The 22352-nt window shown below is 39.6% G+C and overlaps 1 protein-coding gene across 1 annotated transcript; it reads right to left on the bottom strand.

Moving 5' to 3' along the window:
• Positions 1–616: 616 nt before the first annotated feature.
• LOC307264992 (uncharacterized protein) lies at positions 617–22022 on the bottom strand (the record flags this gene model as incomplete). Its single annotated transcript, XM_080046561.1, has 5 exons — positions 617–1621; positions 9686–10450; positions 13710–13787; positions 19199–19309; positions 21957–22022. The coding sequence occupies 5 exons, from the start codon at positions 22020–22022 to the stop codon at positions 1016–1018; spliced, it is 1626 nt and encodes a 541-aa protein (XP_079902687.1). The 3' UTR covers positions 617–1015.
• Between the last annotated feature and the right edge of the window lie 330 nt (positions 22023–22352).

Here is a 22352-nt window from a genome sequence, read left to right as displayed (position 1 = left end):
TAGCTTGATTGCAAGCAAGCACAGGCTACATAGGTTAATGTTGATGAAATCACAACCAAGTCTTTTTTTTTAATAGACAACATAAAAAGGCAGTGTTGTTTGTTTTCTATTTTAAGGCAGTTCAACGAATAATTGATTTCAAATCAAAATCGCTATTTGGAACAATGCAATGATCACGTCTGTGTGTCTGTAATGTAGAATATCTATGATGTAGCGTCTGACCTAGGGGGTGAACTGTGGTGACGCTCCCTTGCTAACCCCTCCCCTTTTGTGGAGAATTTACAGAAGCTACGGTGGCCTTCAAGGACAAGAAGCTAGTTACTAAAGATGGCATCATCCACCACTGCCTCAAGTCTTTCCACAATATCATGTGATGAAGTGAAGATGTATTTAGTTATTTACTCTCCCCAGGACGCCCACTATATATAAAAACATGTAAGGCTGGTGTATGTTCTGTATAAACATGGCGGTGCAACATGGCGGCCTCAGCGCCCCGCTCCTATGTAGATATAAAAAGGCTCATTCTAAGGTCTTGAAAAACAAACTTTTATTACCAGGTGATTATACACTCATTAGAACATACATATGGATATTATATTCTTATTTCCATCAAGTCTGTTATGAAAAAGGCCAATGAATTCTACACACTGAACCTATAATAGCAAAATAAACTGAATACAATACAAACTAGTTCTTATCACATTTGAAGAGGCTACAAATCCATATACATTCACAAATTAATCACATGGTGGCGCAATGCTAACAATGTAAAATAATAATAATAGCGAATTAAGGATTTTCAGATATATTATTAATATTCACATGTATCATATTTGATACACCTTGTGAACATTAATAAAAACAATTTCGCTGTTATGAAAAAAAAATACAGTTCAAATTCAAGAAATTACAAAAAATTCATGAATCAAATGTGATCCCGTGTTTCTTCAGTGAGTTCCTAAATAAAATTAAATTCACACTGGAGTTCACACATCATGGTCTGATCGGTCCAGGTTTAAACACACTTGTGCTTCTTCAGGTGGGAGTTTTGTTTGTAGCTTTTCATACATTTGCCGCAACTGTACGGTTTATGTCCTGTGTGGACTCGCTCATGCTTTAAGAGGTCAGACGGTCTGTAGAACCGTTTGTCACAGTGTTGACATTGGTGTGGTTTGACTCCAGTGTGGATTCGCTCATGAACCTGGTGTGAGCTGTAGGACCTGAAGACTTTCCCACAATGCTGACAAGAGTAGATTTTTTCCTTTGTGTGGATGTTTCTGTGAATATTGTAAGAACTACTGTGGCTGAAACTCTTGCCACAGTCCTCACAGGTGTACGGCTTCTCTCCAGTGTGAATACGTTGGTGGACTTTGAGGTGTCCTGAGCGAGTGAATGTTTCGCCACATAGGTCACAGCTGTACGGCTTCTCTCCAGTGTGAATGAGGCGGTGTGACTGCAGGGTAAATGAATGAGTGAATGTTTTACCACAGTCCTCACAGTTGTACGGCTTCTCTCCAGTGTGAATACGTTGGTGGACTTTGAGGTGTCCTGAGCGAGTGAATGTTTCGCCACATAGGTCACAGCTGTACGGCTTCTCTCCAGTGTGAATGAGGCGGTGTGACTGCAGGGTAAATGAATGAGTGAATGTTTTACCACACTGGTCACAGCTGAAGGGCTTCTCTCCGGTGTGGATTCTCTGATGAATGGTTAAGTTTGACCTCGAACTGAAATCTTTCTTACACTGTTGACAGCGGTGAGGTTTAGGTTTCTTTGTTCCTTTTTGTTTCTGTAGCGGCAGACAGACAGACAGAAATACAAAGACAGAGTATGAGTGAGGCAGAGATGTGCAGTCAGGGTCGGCAGTAGGGATGGGAATAGTAATAAAAAGGATTTTACCACAAATGAAAAGAAGGACTTTAATACTCAAATACATTGGAGACACAGGTCACACACATTAGGGAGGGACCAGTAATCACACAGAAGGGACACTTGACAGGACGAGACTATGTTTACCAAAATAAAACAGGAAACAGGGAAACGTGAAAAGACAAAGATAGAAAACAGGGAGCTTGACGAGTCTTAACAATTGCCTATAAATATAGATATATATCAATAACAGAGTAGTCTCGCAAAGCCAGACCAAACTACAGTAAGTAGTATGGTCTGGAAGCAGCCCATTTAGTTGCAGCTACAGTGTAGTGTGAAAGTTTGTGAACCCCTTGAGCCTTTTGGAATTTTATTTATTTTAACCATTATTAATTCATTTGTATCAATACCAGTATTTTTTACATGAAATAACAGATGTTTGTTTGTCAATTCAACATTTTTCTTTTCCAGAAATCAACTGTTAAAACAGATAAAACAAATTATTTGACAAATGTTGTATGTGCAAAAGTTTGTGAACCCTGAGCTGCATTGCTTAAATCGAGCAAGGTAAACACCATCAGGTGGGCCAAATCGAGTGATGAAATAGACCAATGTAATGAGAGATCTTCAGGGAATAAATTGGGCGGCACTAGATAAAACAAAGATAAAACCAGGTCAGTTTAGGCCCACCAAAGTGAACCCATACAGGTCAGACATGCTTAAAGGGGAAAAAATCTCAGAGGATCTCAGGAATAGAGTTTTGATGTTGCACATTTGTCTGGGGACAGCTATAAATTCATATAAAAATCGGTCCACCGTGAGGCAAATCATCTACAAATGGAGAGCTTTAAGAGTGACTGAACATCTGCCTAGAAGTGGACTTCCTTCAACAATATCCTCAAACGCCACAAGAAAAGGGATTTTTCAGGTAAAAGCCAACCCAAACATTACATCTGGAGATTTGCAGACAATTTGACACCACCATTCTTCACTTGGGAGAAGGTTCTCTTGGTGATAGGCAGAGTTCGTTTTTGCCCAAACATGGCGGTTTTGGTTGTGACCAAACAGTTCAATTTTGGACTAATCTGTCCACAGAATAAGACTTCAGGTATCTCCAGGTGCTCTCTGGCAAAGTTGTGACAAGCGCTTTTGTTCTTTTTTGAGAGCAGAGGCTTCTTCAGCAACCCTCCCTTGAAAGCCATGTTGACTTATTCTTATTCTTATTGTGGAACCATGCACATCTGTCCCAGATGCTGCAAGAGAGGTCTGCAAATCACTAGATGTAATGTTTGGGTTGGCTTTTAACTGAAAAATCATTTCTAATATAATTTTTGTGGTGCTTATGGATATTTTTGAAGGAAGTCCACTTCTAAGCAGATGTTAAGTCAATCTTAAAGCTCTCCATTTGTAGATGATTTGCCTCACGGTGGACCGATGGAGCTCAAACTTTTTTCTAATTAATTTATAGCTGTCCCCAGACAAATGTGCAACATCACAACTCTATTCCTGAGGTCCTCTGAGATTTTTTTTCGCTTTTAGCATGTCTGACCTGTATGGGTTCACTTTGGTGAGCCTAAACTGACCTGGTTTTATCTTTGTTTTATCTAGTTCCGCCCAATTTCTTCCCTAAAGATCTCTCACTACATTGGTCCATTTCATCACTCAATTTGGCCCACCTGATTGTGTATACCTGCCCCATTTAAGCAATGCAGCTCAGGGTTCACAAACTTTTGCAGATACAACATTTGTCAAATAATTTGTTTTATCTGTTTTAACAGTTGATTTCTGGAAAAGAAAAATGTTGAATTGATAAACAAACATCTGTTATTTCATATAAAAAATACTGGTATTGATAAAAATGAATTAATAATGGTTAAAATAAATAAAATTCCAAAAGGCTCAAGGGGTTCACAAACTTTCACACAGCACTGTATATGGGGGAAAACTGGGCTGGCCTGTTTTTATTTCCTGAATGTGTTTACTTGCTCGATGGATGTTGTGTGCTAGTAGGGTTGCAAAGGGGTGGAAACTTTCCAGAAACTTTCCACAAGAATTTTCGCTCTGAAATGTTGGGAATATTCTAAATTGGGAACTATATGAATAATCTAAATGGCGGTAAATTAAATGATCTGACATCTGGTTAAGAGGAATATTGTTTGGCTAATAGTGACTCTCATCCTGGATGTTTGTGTGAGGACATGTGATTGTATTTAATTTTTTATTATTATTTATTACTTTTTAGAATTAAATTGTTAACGTAGGGTGATTCATTTCTTGAATTAATGTATACATTTTTTTTTAACAAAATAATGTGCAGAATGATCCGCCCTGTGCATCCCAACCACTCTGCACTACAGTCGCTCTAGCATTTTGGCACTGCGCGCGGCCACGCTGAGTCGTGGGCGGCAGTTGATGTCCAAAGCAACAGGAGGGGCAACGTTGTCAGTTCACTGCACAAAAGGACACAAACGTCTGCAGTTTTCAGAGGTGTGTTAGGGGTGTACACGTGTAACCGTTTAGTAAATCATAACCGTCTAGGAAAAATCAATAAACGAAAACCGTTTTTATTTTTTTTATTCTTCCAATTTCAAATGTTCTTTTTTAAATATGTTCTGTAGACACGCATTTATTGATTTTACATCACTAATCACCAATAAATTAATTGGGGAGGATAAAAGCTAGTCTGCCGAATCTGTCTGTCCCTCAGCGTGTGTCTGTATCGGCGCGCGCACACACACACACACACACGCACGCACGCACGCACGCACGCACGCACGCACGCACGCACGCACGCACGCACGCACGCACGCACGCACGCACGCACGCACGCACGCACGCACGCACGCACGCACGCACGCACGCACGCACGCACGCACGCACGCACGCACGCACGCACGCACGCACGCACGCACGCACGCACACACACACACACACACACACACACACACACACACACACACACACACACACACACACACACACACACACACACACACACACACACACACACACACACACACACACACACACACACACACACACACACACACACACACACACACACACACACACACACACGGGGAGTCGCCGTGCTCGGGCTCGAGTCACAGCCACGGACGAGTGATGAAAGATAACCTAAAGATTTAAGTTACCCGGTTGACGTGAACTACGCGCGTAAGTAGCCCGAACTTTATAACACCTGTTCAACCTGCATAAACGTGGACATGTAGAAAGCGATAGGCTATATTAATCAGGAAATGAATGAAGGGCGATAATGACGGTGAAACCATGACAGGCGAACGTGTATGTGTGTGCCTACCATGGACCTATTATAAGAGGTGTGTAAACGAGCGTAGTTCATGTCAACTGTGTGTTCAAAGGCGAACAAACGCGTATGTGTGTGTGTGTGTGCGCCTACAAGGCGGTGGCCGCACGAGGACAATGACGTCATGGTTAACCGTGTACACGAAAACAATTCCGTCGTGTACACGGTTAGACATTTTTGTAAACGTTCACACCCCTAGTGTGTGTGATTAATAAGTGATATCAACATAACGTCGGCTTTCTGGCACAACAGTCCTCCAGAACATGGGCACACTAGCAGCAATCAAGTTGTAAAGTTGTATTCAGGAATGCAAAACCTATGGATTCACCAAATAAATGCCATTATGTAGCCTATATTTGCTCAAAGACATAGCAAAGAGACCGCCAAATTGAATTATTGTGTGGTAGGCCTACAGTTAAGTTTGATTATAATTTATTTTCAGTATTAACTGTAGTAAAAAATATTTTAAATGTATATATCCACCTTCTGTCAATTATCTTTCTGTTCCTACATCAACATACAGAGAAAATTAGATTTTTTTCGGGCATATTTTGAATGGTGGAATGATTCGTTATTAAAAATGTCAACCGTTGGACAGCCCTATTTATTTTACATTTCGTTGTGTATTGACTTCTGTGTTGTTTGTCCTTAAAACCTGTTAATAAAAATGATATCTCTTTTAAATTTTGTGATAATAATATTGATTAACTTTTATTGGTTTTGGCATGCTTTTAATTTGATGCTGAATTGTTGCCTAATGTTTGCATGATACACTACACACCTACATTGTTTGTTGGCCAGTTGGTTTCTGTTATCATATTAACTGATCAGCTCTGTTCAGGGATATGATTTTCTTTAGCTCGTTTTCATACGCCCATCTGCTCGTTTCTCTAGCGAGATCTGGCAACCCTGCAAACCACATCGACCCAAGCAAGCCGCCATTACAGGGCAGCAAGTTGCGTAACATGAAATGTTCTTCAACTCGTTCATTTTCTCTGCTCAAAGGTCGCTCCAAAAACACACGTTTTGATTCAGTTTCAGCAGAAAGAACTATAATGGAATAAGTTTTGTTCATATAACCCGATATCGTAGACAGACAGTAATGTGCGTCAGTGGTTTTACGATCCGTACAGGCAGTAATACGACACCCTTTGTCCTTATACCCACGAGGCTGAGGAACAACTCCCCCATAAAGAAACGCTTTTAACGGGGTAAAAACAGAAGAAACGTCATAATATCACCATAGTAACATAAACTGTATAGTCACCGTTTGTGGAGAACTCATGTTTCTTCCTCGGTGGCAGCAGATAGTAACCAGAGACGGTGTGTGTGTGTGTGTGTGTGTGTCGAGCTCTGAGACGTTTGGTCAGACAAGGCACGCCTCGTCATGACGTCAGGCAATAGTGTGGGAGAAGGGGGAGGGGAATCTAGAATCCTGAAATGTATTATTATTATATCCGGGGGTGCTGCTGTAAATGGGAAGAGGTTCAGTAATGTCTAACACAGAAGTAGGCCTAATGGTCATTATGAGCAATTGATAAGCACGACCAAATACTTTAATTTAAAACAATGTGATTAGAATGACAACGTATCCTTATACAAAGGCCTATACAAATAAAACAAAATAACTCGTGCATTTTAATGGTGTAGGTTGTGATTAAACCTTGGTTTGGGACACATTTTAAATGGGCAGGGGGGGGGGGCCTGGGGGTTTTGAGCATTCAACACTTTATTTCCTGCATTCTGATGAATTGGTATGCACCAAATTTATGTAAAGTAATTGAAAACATTAGGCTATATTCCCGGTGACAAAAATATAATAGAATAGAATGCAGTAATATCAGGCATTCTGTATTGCTTTAAAAAAGGGGGTTATTATTCATGTCTATCATTGAGAGTTTAGTGGCTGGTGGTATTTACTAGCCTGCAAACTTCAAATATTTAAAAATAATACAGTGAAAAATGAGGTTATAATCCTCATTTTGATTCCTTTATACTAGTAGTGACTGGGTGTGCAGTGGAGAGATGAATGCAGACAGATATAGAGGGAGGAAGAGATAGCTTTATTTTATAATTTAGCTTTTAGATTTGTGAGTGATCATCGCTGACTTTAGACTGACTTGCGCTGTCTGCTCCGTGAGGCTCGAGCCCATCAGCTGAGCGAACAGCTGTCCGACACGGAGATGAAAAATTAAGGTGGAGCAACCAAATGTAAATGAACAAATATTGTACTAAACTGTAACACAAGTAATAAGCTGTGGAATTTAATTTGCATCGGTAGCCTACAGTAGTCCACATTCTTCGCTCAGCCACTAACTGTTTCGTATTACACATGCGCTGATCAAGTGCACACAGCCGAGTTCCTTCTTTTTTTCTTTTTTTTTCACCCAATCTGCGGTTCATGTGCGTGTGCAACCTGGTCCGTATGGACCACGGATCAACCGTGATCTGTTGCAGCACTACCATTAACTGACAAGAGACATTTATATTTGTTATGATCCACTTTACTGGCGTCAATATAGTCAGAAACTTAAGTTAGACCAATCAAAACAATTAGTTCCTCCAAAAAAAGAGTCAGTCTAAAGTCACTTCCAACGCCCATACACATGACAAATAAACATATTGAATCTCTTCTGTATCTTTCTGCTCTGGTGAAGTGCTGCCACCTGCAGGCTGCTTCCTGTCACTGTTAAATCCTGTGAAAGAGATGGAGACTGAATGCAGAGTTCAGATCAAATTACAGGAGGTTGAAAATGCTGCTATCGTAGAATAAATTAACGTTAGGTTACATAGAGACAGGCAACACAATGAATAAGGTTTATTTTCCTTGACAGTAACCTGGTTAAATAAAGGATATAATAATAATAATACATTTCAGGATTCTAGAGTCCCCTCCCCCTTCTTCCATCTTGACGTCATGAAGAAAACATGTACTCCTCCAGTGTAAGCTATACTCCAGTCAAAGGAGGACTCTTCAGGAAACTTGGATCAGATGGAGAATCAGTTTTTAAGTGACCTCCAAAAAAGCGCTTTATAAATCCTATCTATTATTATAATTGTTATTATTAAAGCGTGCATGCTTCTGAATCTGGATTATTTGGTGAAGACAAAGCCATTGGTGGATTACCTTCACAACACTGGACTATACAAAATGATTTAGGGCTAAATAACAAACAGTGGGGGGCAGCAATACGCCATAGCTGCGTCAAGTCTGCCTAAACCAAAGAAGAAGAAGTCAGGAAGAGGCGTGTCCTGTCTGTCCAAATTTATCAGAGCTTGACACACACACACACACACAAATAATGAGAACACTTTAGACATTTTAGGGGGGAAGGGGCTTAAGCTTCCCTAAGTTGACAAAGGATTTTACGTATCTTCAGAAAATGAACTGCATATATGTAAGTTGCCCTGCATGGCAGTGAAACGTTTCAATTTGAAATACACTAGCTTGATTGCTAGCAAAAACCGACTACATAGGTTAAAGTTGATGAAATTACAACCAAGTCTTTTTTTAATAGACAACATAAAAAGGCAGTGTTGTTTGTTTTCTATTTTGAGGCAGTTCAACGAATAATTGATTTCAATTCAAAATCGCTATTTGGAACAATGCAATTATCACGTCTGTGTGTCTGTAATGTAGGATATCTCTGATGTAGCGTCTGACCTAGGGGGTGAACTGTGGTGATGCTCCCTTGCTAACCCCTCCCCTTTTGTGGAGAATCTACGGAAGCTACGGTGGCCTAAAAGGACAAGAAGCTAGTTACTAAAGATGGCATCATCCACCATTGCCTCAAGTCTTTCCACAATATCATGTGATGAAGTGAAGATGTATTTAGTTATTTACTCTATAATACTTCTTCTTCTTGGTCTTCCAACAGGTGCATTTCCCCAGGACGCCCACTATATATAAACATGTAAGGCTGGTGTCTGTTCTGTAGAAACATGGCGGTGCAACATGGCGGCCTCAGCGCACCGCTCCTATGTAGATATAAAAAGGCTCATTCTAAGGTCTTGAAAAACAAACGTTTATTACCAGGTGATTATACACTCATAAGAACATACATATGGATATTATATTATATTTCCATCAAGTCTGTTATGAAAAAGGCCAATTAATTCTACACAATGAACCTTTAATAGCAAAATAAACTGCATACAAACTAGTTCTTATCACATTTGAAGAGGCTACAAATCCATATACATTCACAAATTAATCACATGGTGGCGCAATGCTAACAATGTAAAATAATAATAATAGCGAATTAAGGATTTTCAGATATATTATTAATATTCACATGTATCATATTTGATACACCTTGTGAACATTAATAAAAACAATTTCGCTGTTATGAAAAAAAAATACAGTTCAAATTCAAGAAATTACAAAAAATTCATGAATCAAATGTGATCCCGTGTTTCTTCAGTGAGTTCCTAAATAAAATTAAATTCACACAGGAGTTCACACATCATGGTCTGATCGGTCCAGGTTTAAACACACTTGTGCTTCTTCAGGTGGGAGTTTTGTTTGTAGCTTTTCATACATTTGCCGCAACTGTACGGTTTGTGTCCTGTGTGGACTCGCTCATGCTTTAAGAGGTCAGACGGTCTGTAGAACCGTTTGTCACAGTGTTGACATTGGTGTGGTTTGACTCCAGTGTGGATTCGCTCATGAACCTGGTGTGAGCTGTAGGACCTGAAGACTTTCCCACAATGCTGACAAGAGTAGATTTTTTCCTTTGTGTGGATGTTTCTGTGAATATTGTAAGAACTACTGTGGCTGAAACTCTTGCCACAGTCCTCACAGGTGTACGGCTTCTCTCCAGTGTGAATACGTTGGTGGACTTTGAGGGCTCCTGATCGAGTGAATGTTTCGCCACATAGGTCACAGCTGTACGGCTTCTCTCCAGTGTGAATACGTTGGTGGCTTTTGAGGTTTCCAGATCGCGAAAAGCTTTGCCCACACAGGTCACAGCTGAACGATTTCTCTCCAGTGTGAATAAGGCGGTGTGACTGCAGGCTAGATGATTGAGTAAATGTGTTACCACAGTCCTCACAGCTGTACGGCTTCTCTCCAGTGTGAATACGTTGGTGGACTTTGAGGTGTCCTGATTGAATGAATGTTTCGCCACATTGGTCACAGCTGAAGGGCTTCTCTCCGGTGTGGATTCTCTGATGTTTGGTTAAGTCTGACCTCGAACTGAAATCTTTCTTACACTGTTGACAGCGGTGAGGTTTAGGTTTCTTTGTTCCTTTTCGTTTCTGTAGCGACAGACAGACAGAAATACAAAGACAGAGTATGAGTGAGGCAGCGATGTGCAGTCAGGGTCGGCAGTAGGGATGGGAATCGTTAGGATTTTACAACAAATGAAAAGAAGACAAGGACTTTAATACTCAAATCCATTGGAGACACAGGTCACACACATTAGGGAGGGGCCAGTAATCACACAGAAGGGACACTTGACAGGACGAGACAATGTTTACCAAAATAAAACAGGAAACAGGGAAACGTGAAAAGACAAAGACAGAAAACAGGGAGCTTGACAAGTCTTAACAATTGCCTATAAATAAACAAACACACTCACATCCACTATTTCAATATGCCATGAGCTACTACTAGTCTATTTCTGTATTTATATGTATATATATATTTTTTTTTTAATTTTATATTTTTTTTGTTCCCATTTGTATATCGTATATATAATAATATATATTATTATCTATTTATTTGTATTACTTGTCGTTTTTTGTTGTTGTTGCTGTTGTTGTTGTCTCCAACAGCTTGTCGTGTTCCAAACGTGTTCATGTAGTCTTGTCCCACAAACAATGGTGTTTTTGTCATGTCTCGCACTGTTTTGTCATGTACCGCATCACTTAAATAAAAAAGAGAAAAAAAAAATACCTTGACTTTAATACTCAAATACATTGGAGACACAGGTCAGGTCACACACATTAGGGAGGGACCAGTAATCACACAGAAGGGACACTTGACAGGACGAGACTATGTTTACCAAAATGAAACAGGGAAACGTGAAAAGACAAAGACAGAAAACAGGGAGCTTGACAAGTCTTAACAATTGCCTATAAATATAGATATATATCAATAACAGAGTAGTCTCACAAAGCCAGACCAAACTACAGTAAGTAGTATGGTCTGGAAGCAGCCCATTTAGTTGCAGCTATATGGGGGAAAACTGGGCTGGCCTGTTTTTATTTCCTGAATGTGTTTACTTGCTCGATGGATGTTGTGTGCTAGTAGGGTTGCAAAGGGGTGAGAATTTTCTCTCTGAAATTTTGGGAATATTCTAAATTGGGAACTATATGAATAATCTAAATGGCGGTAAATTAAATGATCTGACATCTGGTTAAGAGGAATATTGTTTGGCTAATAGTGACTCTCATCCTGGATGTTTGTGTGAGTGCATGTGATTGTATTTCATTTTTTATTATTATTTATTCATTTTTAGAATTAAATTGTTAACGCAGGGTGATTAATTTCTTGAATTAATGTATACATTTTTTTTAACAAAATAATGTGCAGAATGATCCGCCCTGTGCATCCCAACCACTCTGCACTACAGTCGCTCTAGCATTTTGGCACTGCTCGCGGCCACGCTGAGTCGTGGGCGGCAGTTGATGTCCAAAGCAACAGGAGGGGCAACGTTGTCAGTTCACTGCACAAGAGGACACAAACGTCTGCAGTTTGAGGTGTGTGTTAGGGGTGTACACGTGTACACGTGTAACCGTTTAGTAAATCATAACCGTCTAGGAAAAATCAATAAACGAAAACCGTTTTTATTTTTTTATTCTTCCAATTTCAAATGTTCTTTTTTAAAATATGTTCTGGAGACACGCATTTATTGATTTTACATCACTAAACACTAACAAACTAATTGGGGAGGATAAAAGCTAGTCTGCCGAATCTGTCTGTCCCTCAGCGTGTGTGTGTGTGTATCGGCGCACACACACACACACGGGGAGTCGCCGTGCTCGGGCTCGAGTCACAGCCACGGACGAGTGATGAAAGATAACCTAAAGATTAAAGTTACCCGGTTGACGTGAACTACGCGCGTAAGTAGCCCGAACTTTATAACACCTGTTCAACCTGCATAAACGTGGACATGTAGAAAGCGATAGGCTATATTAATCAGGAAATGAATGAAGGGCGATAATGACGGCGAAACCATGACAGGCGAACGTGTATGTGTGTGCCTACCGTGGACCTATTATAAGAGGTGTGTAAACGAGCGTAGTTCATGTCAACTGTGTGTTCAAAGGCGAACAAACGCGTATGTGTGTGTGTGTGTGTGTGTGTGTGTGTGTGTGTGCGTGTGCGCCTACAAGGCGGTGGCCGCACGAGGACAATGACGTCATGGTTAACCGTATACACGAAAACAATTCCGTCGTGTACACGGTTAGACATTTTTGTAAACGTTCACACCCCTAGTGTGTGTGATTAATAAGTGATATCAACATAACGTCGGCTTTCTGGCACAACAGTCCTCCAGAACATGGGCACGCTAGCAGCAATCAAGTTGTAAAGTTGTATTCAGGAATGCAAAACCTATGGATTCACCAAATAAATGCCATTATGTAGCCTATATTTGCTATGAGACAGCCACATTGAATTATGGTGTGGCAGACCTACGTTTTAGTTTGATTATAATTTATTTTCAGCATTAACAACATAATTTGGATTTTCAATAAGTAAAAAAAAATATTTTAAATGTATATATCCACCTTCTGTCATTTATCTTTCTGTTCCTACATCAACATACAGAGAAAATTAGATTTATTCTGGCATATTTTGAATGGTGGAATAATTCGTTATTAAAAATGTCAACCGTTGGACAGCCCTATTTATTTTACATTTCGTTGTGTATTGACTTCTGTGTTGTTTGTCCTTAAAACCTGTTAATAAAAATTATATCTCTTTTAAATTTTGTGATAATAATATTGATTAACTTTTATTGGTTTTGGCATGCTTTTAATTTGATGCTGAATTGTTGCCTAATGTTTGCATGATACACTACACACCTACATTGTTTGTTGGCCAGTTGGTTTCTGTTATCATATTAACTGATCAGCTCTGTTTGTGTAGAAATGATCAGGGATATGATTTTCTTTAGCTCGTTTTTATACGCCCATCTGCTCGTTTCTCTAGCGAGATCTGGCAACCCTGCAAACCACAGAGACGCAAACAAGCCGCCATTACAGGGCAGCAAGTTGCGTAACATGAAATGTTCTTCAACTCGTTCATTTTCTCTGCTCAAAGGTCGCTCCAAAAACACACGTTTTGATTCAGTTTCAGCAAAAAGAACTATAATGGAATAAGTTTTATTTATGTAGCCCGATATCGTAGACAGACAGTAATGTGCGTCAGTGGTTTTACGATCCGCACAGACAGTAATACGACACCCACGAGGCTGAGGAACAACTCCCCCATAAAGAAACGCTTTTAACGGGTAAAAACAGAAGAAACGTCATAATATCACCTTAGTAACATAAACTGTATAGTCACCGTTTGTGGAGAACTCATGTTTCTTCCTCGGTGGCAGCAGACACACACAGATAGTAACCAGAGACAGTAGGCTCGTTCGACCTCACTTTCAGCTCGTCTGGAAAGTAGACGAGAGTAGCCGAGTGCAGTCGGGGGAGTGACGAAAATGCCTGACTGAAGCCGGACAGCTCCGAGTCGGCTCGACCGTCGGAAGTAGCGTCCTTGTTGCGGATGCAGTTCGTTTTCAAGTATTATTTTGAAGGCCTATTAGAAACATATTCGTAGAAGAGCTACACATGCTACAACCGATTAGAAGCAGAACAAAAAACAAAGAGGAGTAAACACTTCAAAAGCGAGGGACATTTTCAAAACAAGAAACGAGATATATCCCCATTCCCCACACATCTTTATCTTTCTTGTTATTTTACTAGAAAACCTAGTATAAAAGGTAAAAACAGAATAAACTTCATAATATCACCATAGTAACATAAACTGTATAGTCACCGTTTGTGGAGAACTCATGTTTCTTCCTCGGTGGCAGCAGATAGTAACCAGAGACGGTGTGTGTGTATGTGTGTTTGTGTGTCGAGCTCAGAGACGTTTGGTCAGACAAGACACGCCTCTTCATGACGTCAGGCAATAGTGTGGGAGAAGGGGGAGGGGAATCTAGAATCCTGAAATGTATTATTATTATATCCGGGGTTGCTGCTGTAAATAGGAAGAGGTTCAGTAATGTCTAACACAGAAGTAGGCCTACTGGTCATTATGAGCAATTGATAAGCACGACCTAAGACTTTAATTTAAAATAATGTGATTAGAATGACAAAGTGTCCTTATACAAAGGCCTATAGATACAAATAAAACAAAATAACTCCTACTAATGGTGTAGGTTGTGATTAAACGTTGGTTTGGGACACATTTTAAATGGGCGGGGGGGGGGGGGGGCGTCTGGGGGTTTTGAGCATTCAACACTTTATTTCCTGCATTCTGATGAATTGGTATGCACCAAATGTATGTAAAGTAATTGAAAACATTATATTCCCGGTGACAAAAATAGAATAGAATAGAATGCAGTAATATCAGACATTCTGTATTGCTTTTAAAAAAGGGGGTTATTATTCATGTCTATCATTGAGAATGTAGTGGCTGGTGGTATTTACTAGCCTGCAAACTTCAAATATTTAAAAATAATACAGTGCAAAATGAGGTTATAATCCTCATTTTGCTTCCTTTAAGCTACTAGTAGTGACTGGGTGTGCAGTGGAGAGATGAATGCAGACAGATATAGAGGGAGGAAGAGATAGCTTTATTTTATAATTTAGCTTTTAGATTTGTGAGTGATCATCGCTGACTTTAGACTGACTTGCGCTGTCTGCTCCGTGAGGCTCGAGCCGATCAGCTGTCCGACACGGAGATGAAAAATTAAGGTGGAGCAACCAAATATAAATGAACAAATATTGTAGGCTACTAAACTGTAACACAAGTAATAAGCGGTGGAATTGAATATGCATCGGTAGCCTAGTAGTCCACATTCTTCGCTCAGACACTAATTGTTTCGTATTACACATGTGCTGATCACGTGCACACAGTCGAGTTCTTTTTTATTTTCTTCCATATTCACCTAATCTGCGGTTCATGTGCGTGCGCAACCTGGTCCGTATGGACCACGGATCAACCGTGATCTGTTGCAGCACTACCATTAACTGACAAGAGACATTTATATTTGTTTATGACCCACTTTATTGGCGTCAATATAGTCAGAAACTTAAGTTAGACCGATCAAAACAATTATTTCCTCAAAAAAAGAGTCAGTCTAAAGTCACTTCCAACGCCCATACATATGACAAATAAACATATTGAATCTCTTCTGTATCTTTCTGCTCTGGTGAAGTGCTGCCACCTGCAGGCTGCTTCCTGTCACTGTTAAATCCTGTGAAAGAGATGGAGACTGAATGCAGAGTTCAGATCAAATTACAGGAGTTTGAAAACGCTGCTATCTTTAACCTGCAATTTTCATTTTATTTGCTTCTTTTATTAAATCGAGTTTTCATTTTTTTATTTATTTTTTTTATTTGCTTCTTTTATTCGCTTTTAAATGTTTTATAATGTGTTTTATGTATTCTAATCTTGCCCCTGTAAAGCACTTTGAGTGGCCTTGTGTCTGAATTGTGCTATATAAATAAACTTGCCTTGCCTTGCCTTGCCTTGACTACATTAACGTTAGGTTACATAAAGACAGGCAACACAATGAATAAGGTTTAATTTCCTTGACAGTAACCTGGTTAAATAAAGGATATAATAATAATAATACATTTCAGGATTCTAGATTCCCCCCCCCCTTCTTCCACACTACTTCTTGACGTCATGAAGACAACATGTACTCTTCCAGTGTAAGCTATACTCCAGTCAAAGGAGGACTCTTCAGGAAACTTGGATCAGATGGAGAATCAGTTTTTAAGTGCCCTCCAAAAAAGCGCTTTATAAATCCTATCTATTATTATAATTGTTATTATTAATACGTGCATGCTTCTGAATCTGGATTATTTGGTGAAGACAAAGCCATTGGTGGATTACCTTCACAACACTGGACTATACATAATGATTTAGGGCTAAATAACAAACAGTGGGGGGCAGCAATACCGCTCCTATGTAGATATAAAAGGCTCATTCTAAGGTCTTGAAAAACAAACTTTTATTACCAGGTGATTATACACTCATTAGAACATACATATGGATATTATATTATATTTCCATCAAGTCTGCTATGAAAAAGGCCAATTAATTCTACACACTGAACCTTTAATAGCTAAATAAACTACATACAAACTAGTTCTTATCACATTTGAAGAGGCTACAAATCCATATACATTCACATATTAACCACATGGTGGCGCCATGCTAAACAAAGCAACATGAACCTGAAATAAACTCTGGAACATTTCAACTGTAGTGTAGTAGCACTGTATCTCCACTAGATGGCTCTGAAAAACTGCTTTCAAGCCCCTGTAAACTGAAATCCACACAATCCTAACAATGTGATGTGGGGAGTTAGTTGCATGATAGTAAAGCATCTGAAAAGAGTTAGGCAATATTTATCAATCCAAATTGAAGGTATTGTCACTTGAGTTTGATTAAGCTTTACAGAAATTCAGTCTGGCTGTTGCAAAGGAGAACGTTTAATACACAGTCCAGTCAAACGGTCTAGACCAGGGGTCGGCAACCCAAAATGTTGAAAGAGCCATATTGGACCAAAAAAAACAAAAAACAAATATGTCTGGAGCCGCAAAAAATTAAAAGCCTTACATAAGCCTTATAATGAAGGCAACACATGCTGTATGTATCTATACTAGCTATATTAGCCTACTATCAAAATGACTAAGTTGGCTACAAATACATTATGAGCCTTCACAATTAAATGTTTTTTTCCCCGCAGCGCATCCTAGAGAATGACCTACCACGTGACTACTCTGTTGTACAATGCCGCCTCAAGTTTAACTTCATTACAATATTAATGAATGATGTTTCATTGCTTTGATGAAATTAAAGAAATGCAATAAAGAAATCAGATTTTTTATGTCGTTTTTATTTTGAGGATTCGAAAACGACGACAACAAAATGGAACGTGCATAACGTGCCCCTTATCTGGGCAACAAACGGAGTGTAATAAAACGCAGCCTGCATTTATAAAAATAAAACAGCAGCCTTTTGAAAAGGTAAAGTATATAAAATCAAATTAAGACAGTTTAGTTTGATTTCTGTGCAAATGCCAAGCAAGTCAGTGCCTTTCAGTGGTATTAATTGGATCATTTCTTCTTGCGGCCCATCGGAGTTCACATACCTGCATAAAAGCGCAGTCTGTTCAATATCGATCACATCACAGGACTCATCACAGGTAATTGAGTATGCTGGCGCTGAATTAATGTCCTTGATTTGCTGATCGGTGATGTTGCCTGCCATTTTAATGGCCCTTTCCTTCACTTAGCGGAGAGAGGCATGTCTTTGATTTTCTGTATTATCTCGGTTTTGTTTTTGAAATCTGCAAATAGGTGTTCTGATATGTTGATGAACGACTCCTTCATGTAGTCACCATCTGTGAACGGTTTTCCACGCTTTATTATCTCCCGGGTTGCAACAAAACTTGCAGCAGTAGTGGAGTTTGGAGATGCAATCCACTTCTTAAATCTATTTTTGCGCTCCTCTAATTTCTCCAGAAGTAGGCTAATGCAATCGCACTTTTTCTCTCACTCCCAACTGGGTACTCGGCTGCAAATGTAGCATGCCTTCCCTGGAAATGTCTTTCCACATTACTCTTTTTGTTATTTGACAACTGGCCCATCACACAGCCGCCGATTTGTTTACGACAGCCACCTGCCTGGCATCCCGCCCTGCTGATAGAAACGTGTGTCGCAGGCTATGACGCAAATCTAGGGTGACAGAAATGTTGATATTTAATATTTATTCTACACCTTTTTACAGCATTGGAAAACGTTAAGACTGTTTGTGTCATGTTTGTCCTCCTACAGAAACCATATTAAAATAAAAATTATATTTCCCTCCCCCATCTTTTTCCATTTTCAAACATTTTTGAAAAAGCTCCAGGGAGCCACCAGGGCAGCGCCAAAGAGCCGCATGTGGCTCCAGAGCCGCGGGTTGCCAACCCCTGGTCTAGACAGTAAAAAAGCATGTTTTTTTAAACTAAGTTTTATAAAATGTATGAACAGATAATTTTCAATAAAAAAAAACACTCCAAAATAAAGATGAGTCAACAATGTGTAACCTAAGAGATTGATTATAAAAATATCTAAATAAACTAGTTTCTAATAAGTGAACAAAAGCATTTTTGAATACAACAAAACTTTAAATTGATTAAAAATAATGAAAAATCAAAGAAATGGTTTTGAATGTTTGTTTTTTTTCACTCAGAAATCAGCTGTGATCCCTATTTCTTCAGTGAGTTCTTAAATCAAATCAAATGAACACTGGAGTTCACACATCATGGTCTGATCGGTCCAGGTTTAAACACACTTGTGCTTCTTCAGGTAGGAGTTTGAGGAGAAGCTTTTCATACATTTGTCGCAACAGTACGGTTTGTGTCCAGTGTGGATTTGCTCATGCTTTGAGAGGTCAGACGATGTGTAGAACCGTTTGTCACAGTGTTGACAATGGTGTGGTTTGACTCCAGTGTGGATTCGCTCATGAGCCCGGACTGAGGAGTTGGAACTGAAGACTTTCCCACAATGCTGACAAGAGTAGATTTTTTCCTTTGTGTGGATGTGTCTGTGAGTATTGTAAGAACTATTCTGGTTGAAACTCTTGCCACAGTCCTCACAGCTGTACGGCTTCTCTCCAGTGTGAATACGTTGGTGGCGTTTGAGGTGTCCTGAGTTATTGAATGTTTTACCACATAGGTCACAGCTGAAAGATTTCTCTCCAGTGTGAATAAGGCGGTGTTTCTGCAGGTTAGATGATCGAGCAAATGTTGTACCACAGTCCTCACAGCTGTACGGCTTCTCTCCAGTGTGAATACGTTGGTGGCGTTTGAGGTGTTCTGATCGAGAAAAGCTTTGCCCACACTCTTCACAGTTGAACGATTTCTCTCCAGTGTGAATGAGGCGGTGTGACTGCAGGGTAGATGAATGAGTGAATGTTTTACCACAGTCCTCACAGTTGTACGGCTTCTCTCCGGTGTGAATACGTTGGTGGACTTTGAGGGAGCCTGTTTGTGTGAATGTTTTCCCACATTGGTCACAGCTGTATTTCTCTCCGGTGTGGATTCTCTGATGTTTGGTTAAGTCTGACCTCGAACTGAAATCTTTCTTACACTGTTGACAGCGGTGAGGTTTAGGTTTCTTTGTTCCTTTTTGTTTCTGTAGCGGCAGACAGACAGACAGAAATACAAAGACAGAGTATGAGTGAGGCAGAGATGTGCAGTCAGGGTCAGCAGTAGGGATGGGAATCGTAATAAAAAGGATTTTACCACAAATGAGAAGAAGGACTTTAATACTCAAAGACATCGGAGACACAGGTCACACACATTAGGGAGGGACCAGTAATCACACAGAAGGGACACTTGACAGGACGAGACAATGTTTACCAAAATAAAACAGGAAACAGGGAAACGTGAAAAGACAAAGACAGAAAACAGGGAGCTTGACAAGTCTTAACAATTGCCTATAAATATAGATATATATCAATAACAGAGTAGTCTCGCAAAGCCAGACCAAACTACAGCAAGTAGTATGGTCTAGAAGCAGCCCATTTAGTTTCAGCTATATGGGGGAAAACTGGGCTGGCATGTTTTTATTTCCTGAATGTGTTTACCTGCTGGATTTAAGCAATGCAGCTCAGGGTTCATTAACTTTAGCAAGTTATTGTTTTTAAAAATCTACTTAGGGAAAAGAAAATGTGGAATTGATTAACACAAATCAGTTTTTTATATAAAAAGAATACTGGTATTGATACAAATGAATGAATAATGGTAAAACTAAATACAATTCCAAAAGGCTCAAGAGGTTCACAGACTCCATCCCTATGTATGCATAGATCAGGTCATTTTTTCTCAAGTCCTGTCTGAAGTGTGCTAGTAGGGTTGCAAAGGGGTGGAAACTTTCCAGAAACTTTCCACAGGAATTTTTGCTCTGAAATTTTGGGAATATTCGAAATTGGGAATTATATGAATAATCTAAATGGCGGTAAATTAAATGATCTGACACCTGGTTAAGAGGAATATTGTTTGGCTAATAGTGACTCTCATCCTGGATGTTTGTGTGGGTGCATTTGATTGTATTTCATTTTTTATTATTATTTATTCATTTTTAGGACTGTCAAAATGAAATTGTTAACGCAGGGCGATTCATTTCTTGAATTAATGTATACATTTTTTCTAACAAAATAAACGCATGTGCAGAATGATCCGCCCTGTGCATCCCAACCACTCTGCACTACAGTCGCTTTAGCATTTTGGCACTGCGCACGGCCACGATGGTAGAATTAGTCGTTATTAAAAATGTTAACCGTTGGACAGCCCTATTTATTTTACATTTCATTGTGTATTGACTTCTGTGTTGTTTGTCCTTAAAACCTGTTAATAATTTTTTTTTTTTTTTTAAATATTGTGATAATAATATTGATTAACTTTTATTGGTTTTGGCATGCTTTTAATTTGATGCTGAATTGTTGCCTAATGTTTGCATGATACACTACACACCTACATGCTTTTTTGTTGGCCAGTTGCTTTCTGTTATCATATTAACTGATCAGCTCTGTTTGTGTAGACATTAACAGGATTTTTTTTTCTCTCGTTTTTATACGTCCATTTGCTTGTTTCTCTAGCGAGACCTGGCAACCCTGCAAACCACAGCGACGCAAGCAAGCCGCCATTACAGGGCATTTTTGTAGCGTGCTGCTGGTTAACTCATTCGTTGCCTCTGCTCAAATGTCGCTCCAAAAACACACGTTTTGATTCAGTTTCAGCAAAAAGAACTATAATGGAATAAGTTTTGTTCATATAACCCGGTATCGTAGAAAGACAGTAATGTGCGTTAGTGGTTTTACGATCCGTACAGACAGTAAAACGACACCCTTTGTCCTTAGACCCACGAGGCTGAGGAACAACTCCCCCATAAAGAAACGCTTTTAACGGGTAAAAACAGAAGAAACGTCATAATATCACCATAGTAACATAAACTGTATAGTCACCGTTTGTTGAGAACTCATGTTTCTTCCTCGGTGGCAGCAGATAGTAACCAGAGACGGTGACGATGTGTGTGTGTGTGTGTGTGTCGAGCTCAGAGACGTTTGGTCAGACAAGACACGCCTCTTCATGACGTCAGGCAATAGTGTGGGAGAAGGGGGAGGGGAATCTAGAATCCTGAAATGTAATAGGCTCGTTCGATCCCAGTTTCGGCTCGTCTGGAAAGTAGACGAGAGTAGCCGAGTGCAGTCGGGGGAGTGACGAAAATGCCTGACTGAGGGAGAGGCACCAGGACACGCCTCTTCTTCTTCTTCTTTTCGGTTATTGTCGGGTTGCAACCATAACTTTTTTGGTGCATACCGCCACCAACTGTACCGGAGTGTAACAACCGCATTTTGTCTTCTGGTTTACCAAGGGAAGAATAGATCAATAAATAAATAAATAAATAGGGTTAGGCTATATAAATACTAAATTATTTTAAATAACCCTGTGTTCTTTTAGTATTCAAACACTGCCTTCTGTGTAAGTGATACACCCTCTCCTGTTGTTCCCAGTATGCCACCCAGACTCCACACTCTTCCTGCTCTCTGCACTTTACCAGCCAACCTCATTCTCTGCTCCGTGTATCTCTCACACTCCATCAATACATGTTCCACAGTTTCTGTTGTTCCACATTCACACTCATCCGGTCCACTTTTCCCTATTTAAAATAAAGTTTTATTTGGTCCTGTATGTCCTATTCTCATTCTTATGAGCACTGTTTCCTCTCCTCTATTTTTCCTTTTCACACCATGCACACTCACATTTTTTTGTATATTATAATAATTTCTTCCAGTGATTTCTCTGTCCCATCTATCTTGCCACTTTCTTATTACTTATTTTTTAATATTGCTGTAACTTCTGCTTTCCCAAAAAAGAAATATCTATTATATTATCCATTTTTGGATTCCTACATGGGCAGGAACCCAGCA

Source organism: Ammodytes marinus (assembly GCF_949987685.1).
Source record: "Ammodytes marinus genome assembly, chromosome: 18".
In the NCBI taxonomy this organism is placed as follows: domain Eukaryota; kingdom Metazoa; phylum Chordata; class Actinopteri; order Uranoscopiformes; family Ammodytidae; genus Ammodytes; species Ammodytes marinus.
This window is presented reverse-complemented; position numbering and strand designations above follow the sequence as displayed.